This window comes from Microtus ochrogaster, unplaced genomic scaffold (genome assembly GCF_000317375.1).
Source record: "Microtus ochrogaster isolate Prairie Vole_2 unplaced genomic scaffold, MicOch1.0 UNK26, whole genome shotgun sequence".
Lineage (NCBI taxonomy): Eukaryota > Metazoa > Chordata > Mammalia > Rodentia > Cricetidae > Microtus > Microtus ochrogaster.
This window is the reverse complement of record NW_004949124.1, coordinates 1,269,067-1,276,565: the sequence shown is the minus strand read 5'-3', so window position 1 is coordinate 1,276,565 and position 7,499 is coordinate 1,269,067. Positions and strand designations below refer to the sequence as shown.

Below are 7,499 nucleotides of genomic sequence, written 5' to 3'. Positions count from 1 at the left end.
CGCCTCCGCCCGCCGTGCGGCGCGCTCAACGGCGGAAGCGGGCCGGGCTCCGAGCCATCCGGGGTCGGGCGGCCTTAGGCCAGGTGGCAGCGGTCGGTGCTAGCCCGTCCCCCTTCCCCGTACAGCCCGGGGCCGGGCCCTGAACCCGGGAAACCCAGGCGTCCTTACTCTCCGCGCTACCGGGTCCGGCCCACTGAGCATGCCCAGCGCCGCGGCCGGGCCCGCCGAGGAGGCTCAGCGTGCACGCTCCGCTCTCCGGGGTTTAGCGCCAGCAGAGGCTGGGGGCAGGGCGCGGGGCGCAGGACGCAGCCGCGAGGCGGGGAGAACCCCTTCCCTCCCCACCCCCCACCCCCGGAGTCGCCTGACTTGTCCCCGCGCGCCGCCGGCTCAGCACACACGCACGCACGCGGTTGCTGCCCGCCAAGTCCGGCCGGGGTTCCCCCTGCCACTGCGTCCTTGGCGGATTCCCACCCTCGGGGTGTCGCCCAGGAATGCCAGTCTGGGGCCGCGCCGAGAAGTTTCATTTGTTGAGACCGGAGTGCGGCGAAGCGGACCCGGGGGTTGGGGGGGAGGGGAAGTAGGGGAGCTGTAAAAATGCAGCCTTCGCTTCCCAGGTTCGTCCCTACCACCTAATAGTACCTTTGGCAGAGATATATGTACTAATTGTATCTTAGCTGCAGTGTGGCAAAGATCGTCTCAGTTATTTCCTACTGGGTGAAATGGGGCAGGGGGTTGACACTCGGGTAAGGCACACTACAAATGTCACCCCTTCACTTATTAAATCCCAGTATTCCACGTATGTGTCGGCAGCAAAGAATCCCTTTACAAGTTGGGTAGAATCACAAAGAAAGTGGGTTTGGCTTTGAAGTGCAGGATTCCCAAACTAGGAAGAGTAACAGTTGCCCATTTCCCAGAAGGTATTTGGGACCGAAATCATACAACGGGTATATCATAGTTTCACATAAAACTAGCTTCTCAATACCCAAATACGGTGTTACTTAATACCCTAAGAAAAGAGTTTTATTTGGTTGGGTTTTTTCGCCAGGTTCTCAAATGTCATGAGGAAAGCTCTGTGATAAATTTCAATGACAAGAAAAATGGTAGATTGCTTCTTTCTCCCAAGAGCTTGTGTTACTTAGCAAACGTAGAAAAGACCACACTAACGAATAAAATACAAGCTCTTGGGCTGAAGAAATGGCTCCAAGGTTAAAACACGTGCAGCTCTTGCAGAGGACCTAAGTTGACTCAGTGCAGACATTGGACAGCTCCCAAACATCCCTTAGTCCAGTTCCAGGGGACTTGACGCCCTCTTCTGGCCGCCAAAGGCACCTACAATTACGTGCACATACCTCCACACAAATACACAATTAAATCTGTTTTTAAAGATCTCTAGAATGCTTCACTTTGTAGCCTTGACTGGCCTGGATAGAACACCCAGTGTAAACATGGCTGTCCTCTCTCTCTCTCTCTGCCTTTGGAGGGAGAGATGGGCAGCCAGATGCCACAATTGTTTTGGGACAGGATCTCCTATATACCACATACTTTTTTTTTCTATTTTTGTTTTTTCGAGACAGGGTTTCTCTGTGTAGCTTTGGAGTCTTGTCCTGGAACTCACTTTGTAGATCAGGCTGGCCTCAAACTCAGAGAGATCGACCTGCATCTGCCTCCTGAGTGCTAGGATTAAAAGCATGAGCCGCCACCACCACCTGGCATAAATTCTTTAATCCCAGCACTCTGGGAGCAGAAGCAGAAGGATCTGAGTTCCAGGACAGCCAAAGCTATGTAGAGCCCTTACCTCAAAAAGGAAACAATGAATAAATTGTTAATGTAGCTCTAGTTGGCCTTGAACTCTTAAGATCCACCTGCCTCTGCCTCCCAGTAGTGGGATTAAAAGTATGCACCACAGCACATGGCCATTAAGGGGAATTACAGAAGGCATCTGATTAACATTACCTGATTAACATCACCTTTGCACAGGCTCTTAACCTAAAGACAAGATTAATATGCTCCCAGTGCAGGGTTTCTCAACTTTAATACCACTTAGTTTGAACTGGGTGACTAAGAGGGAGAGATGGGCACATGGACTGTCCTGAACCTTTTGAGGTTCGTAATATCCTGGGCTCTACCCTGTCAGCAGAATCCCACCTCACTCATTGCCCATACATAACCGAAGGGGGAAACTTGCCTCCCATTTGAGAACAAGAGTTCTATTAATTGTGCCCCCTAGCTTTCATCACACTACTTTATCTCAATTTCTTCATGGGGGACAATAGGAATACACGCAAAATACAAAAATACTACTTTTTTTTTTTTGGTTTTTCGAGACAGGGTTTCTCTGTGGCTTTGGAACCTGTCCTGGAACTAGCTCTGTAGACCAGGTTGGTCTCAAACTCACAGAGATCCACCTGCCTCTGCCTCCTGAGTGCTGGGATTAAAGGCGTGCACCATCCATCATAGCCCGGCTATGTATTTCTTTTTAATTTTATATGTATAAATGTTTTGCCTGAATGTATGTAAGTGCATCTTGTGTGTGCCTTGTCAGAAGAGGGGGTCAGATCCCTGAAACTAAGTTAGACCATTGTGAGCCACTGTATGGGTGCCAGGAATCAAATGTGGGTCCTCTGAAATAAATAACCTAAGATGTCACCTCTTCAGCCCCTTATTGTTTTGCAGAGATGCAACAAGACTAAGGAGTTGAAGTACTTGTTACTTAGCTATGAGAACATTGGTGGGACTGCGCTGCACGCCCATGTAAGCACTTACCAGCAGTGTTGTCTTAAACAGGCTTTTAACCTCCCCACACTTCCCTGCAAAGTGGAAAAAAGCTCCTCTACAGAGTTCAATTCCAGAGGTCATTTAAGTAAAATATTACAAATGTGGTGGCTACTATATAATTACTACAAAGTATCACATTCAAAACTACAAACAGTTCATGGAAACAAACATAAAAACTATGAATTAATGGTGTTTTAACAGTTTATTTTGAAGGTCTTTTAAAAACAAAGTAAAAGACCATCTGAGAAAAAAATTGCACAGATGATACTCATTAAATAAGTATGGTGATTAAATCAGACAGAGGATATGTTCTCTTCTGCAACTCCAGAAGTGAGTTCTGTGGTCCGGAAGGTTCCAGAGTGGGGAGGGGAATCATGGCAATTAAAGCTGCCTCATAATCATGTAAATCTACAGTAGCAACCAAATGTTTCTTTTCTTCCCAAGTAATCAATTTCGGTCTTCAAACTGTGCCTTATTTTTTAAAAGATAAGATGCTAGAAACTCAATGGGATTTGGCGGTCTGTAAGGGAAAAGAAATGCAAAGGTTAGATATTCTGCACAAACGTTAATTTATTTGTTCTGGTTTTTCGAGGGGGGGGGTTCTCTGTAGCTTTGGAGCCTGTCCCAGAACTCACTCTGTAGACTAGGCTGGCCTCGAACTCAGATCTGCCTGTCTCTGCCTCCCGAGTGCTAGGATTAAAAGTGTGCACCACCACCGTCCAGCTACACCATTTTTTAAAATGGATGTTTCATTTCCAGTTAAAGGTTGGTTATCTGTAACAAATATGGTGAGACAGGCAAACTAAGAAGCCAATATTAAAATTTAAAAGGACTTAAATTGTTTTATAGCTAAAACCAGTACAAACTCAATTCTAAAACACATGGGGTCTTGTTTAATCTTTATTTATTATTATTACATGTATGCATGGTGGGAACAGATGTCTCACCCATGTGGAGGTCAAAAGACAACTCGGGAGCCAGTTTTCCCAGCACCCTCATATGAGTTCTGGATACTGAAATCAGGTAACTGGTGGTTAGGTTTGCTCTGCTCAGCAAATTCCTTTACCTACTGAGTCCAAAACCACAACCCAGGGGAATGAAATGCTGCTTGCCTCAGGGAGATTTCTAAGATACAAGCAGTATTCGGCTTCATGACTTTAGTGTACATAGCATAGGTGTTTAGTTTCAAGAAAGCCCAGCACAATGGGGACAGAGGCTAGCCTAGTCTACATAGCCAGTTCCAGGTCAGTCAAAGCTACACAGTGAGAACCTTTTTAAAAACAAAAGCAAACCGGGCGGTGGTGGTGCATGCTTTTAATCCTAGAGGCAGATCTCTAGAGTTCAAAGCCAGCCTGGTCTACAAAGTGAGTTCCAGGACAGGGTGCAAAGTTACACAGAAAAACCGTGCCTCAAAAAAACCAAAACAAACTCAAGCTGTATGCCTACAGGATGTGTGGTTTCTGAAGTATTATCCTTCAGCAAAAAAAAAAAAAAAAAAAAAAAAAAAAAAAAAAAACAAACAATAGGGACATGCCATTAGCAACATTAGCACCCAGATGAACTCACAGATGACTGAAGGTCCAATGATTAACATTCATTTAGACAACCTGCTTCTTTTTAAAGAGACACTTCAATTTTCCTCCAAATCTTTTATTACATATATTTTGTGGGAGGCATGACACTTGTGTGAAAGACAGCAAGTCTCTCTGTTACGTGGATCTTGGGGAATCAAACTCAGGGCATCAGGCTTGGTGGCAAGCCTCTTTATTCACTATCTTGACAGCCCAAATTTTTTAAATTAATATTTATGATGCAACAACAACCAATTCACACATGAGAAAACCATATAAATTTAAATAACTCCACATTTGCCATAGATCCTACTCCAAAAGGCAGGGTGCGGGAGAAAAAGGAAGGCAAGCAAGAGAGCATGAGGAAAACTGAGTTACCATAACTAGTTCTAGGACAGCCAGATCTGTTGCACAGAGAAACCCTGTCTCCAAAAACAAAAACAGAAACAAAAAAATTTCCCTGTGCTAGGGGAATGTGTGGCATGTGTCCTTTTTTATGTGGGGGGAAGGAAATCAGCCAGGTGGCGGACCACACGTTTAATCCCAGCACTGAGGAGGCAGAGTCTGATGGATCTCTGAGTTCAAGGCCAGCCTGGTCTACAGATCAAGTTCAAGAACAGCTAGGCTACACAGAGAAACCCTATTTTTAAAAAATTGATTTATTTATGTAATATATAATATATGCATATGTATGATCGGTCTGCCTGCATGCATGCCTGCAAGAGGAAGAGGGCATCAGATACCACTATAGGTGGTAGTGCAACACCATGTGGTTGCTGAGAATAGAACTCAGGACCTCTGGAAGGGCAGCTGGTACTCTTAACTGCTGAGCCATCTCTCCAGGTTTTGCCTTTTTGTTTGGCTTTTGAGACAGAGTAGATCCTGGCTGTCTTGGAACTCACTCTGTAAACCAGGCTGGTCTCAAACTAGAAGATCCTCCTGCCTCAACCTCCCCAGTGCATCACCCCATGCATAGATTGCCCACACTAGAAAGATATGAGGAACTCTGTAAGTTTCAGGACAGTTAAGGCTATGTAAAGAGACCCTGTGTCAAAAAATAAAACAAATAATTTCCTTTTGCATTTTAAACAGCATCCAAGGTAAGCAAGCATTCTACCACTGAGCTACAACCTCAGCTCTAACCCCTTCTATTCTATGTCTTGAGAAAGTTACATAAACCAGTCCACCAGGAACTAACAGTTCTCTTGCCTCAGCCACCCAACTGCTCACACCAACACACCTTACCAGCAAAATCTTCTGAGCTGCCTACAGACCCACTTTCACCAAATAATTAGGTTAACCTAATGACTGATTTTACAAAAACTCTTTGCCTAAGAATTCTATTTAAAAACATATTATTAGTTAAAAATCGTCCTAGTTTTTTCTTTTTTTTTTTTTTTTGGTTTTTTGAGGCAGGGTTTCTCTGTGGCTTTGGAGCCTGTCCTGGATCTAGCTCTGTAGACCAGGCTGGTCTCGAACTCACAGAGATCCGCCTGCCTCTGCCTCCCGAGTGCTGGGATTAAAGGCGTGCGCCACCATTGCCCGGCCCCAAGTTTTTTCTTTTAGCATTTAATAGTAGTATTTAGAATTTTAATCAGGCACAGTTGTGCACACCTACAATCCTAGCAATCGGGCAGAGGTCAGGACGCAGAGGTTGATCATCAGTTCAAGGTCATCAAAGTTACAAAGGAAGTTTGAAACCAATTTAGGCTACTTGAGACCCTGTCCCAATAAAACAATAATAGTGATTTAAAATTTAGAATATATGGAATTTCTAACATAGCAGCCTTCTTTGGAAAAAAATGAAAAAGTAAAAGATTACCTTTTTGGGATGGTGCTGGGGACTGAACCTGGGACCTCAGGCACACCAGGGCAACACCCTACCAATAAGCTCTTACTCCAGCCCAGCCACATTCCAGTCATCAACAGCAGAGTCAAGATATATTCAGTCATAAATAAATCTTATCTTATAAATAACCAAGCAAAAGCAAAAGACAAGTATTTGTTGATTCATTTAGTCAGTAATAGCCTTATGTATTCCAAGCACATGCTGTAATGGACAGTGTGTGTGTGTGTGTGTGTGTGTGTTTCTTTTAAGCATGTATAGGTGTTTTGCCTACATGTATGTTTATGCCCACAGACGCCAGACGAGGACGTCAGATGCCCCGGATCCAGAGTGACAGATGGCTAGGAGCCTCCATGTAGGTGTTAAGAAACAAACACAGGTCCTCTCCAAGAGCAGTGAGTGCCAAGTCATCTCACCAACCCATTCTTGTTCTTAAGGACAGTGTCTCACAACAGTACCCTGACTGGCTTGAACCTCAACCATCTAGAGACCTGCCAGTCTCTGCCAGTGTGATGGGACTGAAGGTGTGTGCCACCACAACCAGGACACATAACTTTTAAATAAACTAATGTATCAATCTTGGCCATCAGGATGGCTTATCAGGGAAGACTCCTGCCACCAAGGCTGCCAACCTCATAACCCATGTGTAAAAAGAGAAAACCCAACTCCTCAAAGTGGTCCTCTGACCTCCACACACACTCAGGCATACAAACATGCATGTGCTGCACATATACATAAGCACACACCCTAGCGTACACACAAGCAGACATACACATACGCATACATACACACTCGCACACACAACTAAAATATAACAAAATTTAACTAATCTATGTTACTAACTTATATCCATTTACTACAGCAATTATTACTGTCCTAGAGTTAAAACACAGCACACACCTAATAGAAACTAGTTTACAAAACAAATTTCCTCATTTTTTTTACACAAAAAAAGAAATTAGAAGCTGGGTATGATGGCTCACATCTGTAATTCCAGTACTTGGGACACAGGGTATGCAAATGAGTCCATAGCCTTCCTCAGCTACATAACTAATCCAAAGTCAGCAGGAGCTACATAAGACCCTCCTTGAGAAAAAAAGATGGGCTAGAGAGATGACTCAAAGATGAGTGGTTAAGGACACTGGCTGCTCTTTCAGAGAACCGAGGTTCAATTCCTAGCACCCACTGTTGCCTAACAAACAGGATAACTCCAATTGCAAGGGATCCCATGCCGTTTCTGGCCTCTGTGAACACCAGACACCCATGTGGTGCACACACACGCGCGCACATATGCAGGTAAAAACACA

The 7,499-nt window shown here is 44.6% G+C and overlaps 1 protein-coding gene across 5 annotated transcripts in view; it reads right to left on the bottom strand.

Annotated features, from left to right (window-relative positions):
- Nucleotides 1-2,956: 2,956 nt before the first annotated feature.
- The window catches only part of Dpy30 (dpy-30, histone methyltransferase complex regulatory subunit), a 19,299-nt gene continuing 14,756 nt past the window's right edge, over nt 2,957-7,499 (bottom strand). For 3 of the 5 annotated variants that reach the window (XM_005367942.2, XM_005367941.3, XM_026789700.1), the window contains exon 5: nt 2,957-3,295. In XM_005367942.2, the coding sequence (XP_005367999.1) occupies nt 3,223-3,295 (73 nt within the window). In that variant the 3' untranslated portion in view covers nt 2,957-3,222. Of the gene's footprint in view, nt 3,298-7,499 lie in introns of all 5 variants that reach the window. The other 2 variants (XM_013354044.2, XM_013354043.2) reach the window with 1 other exon arrangement.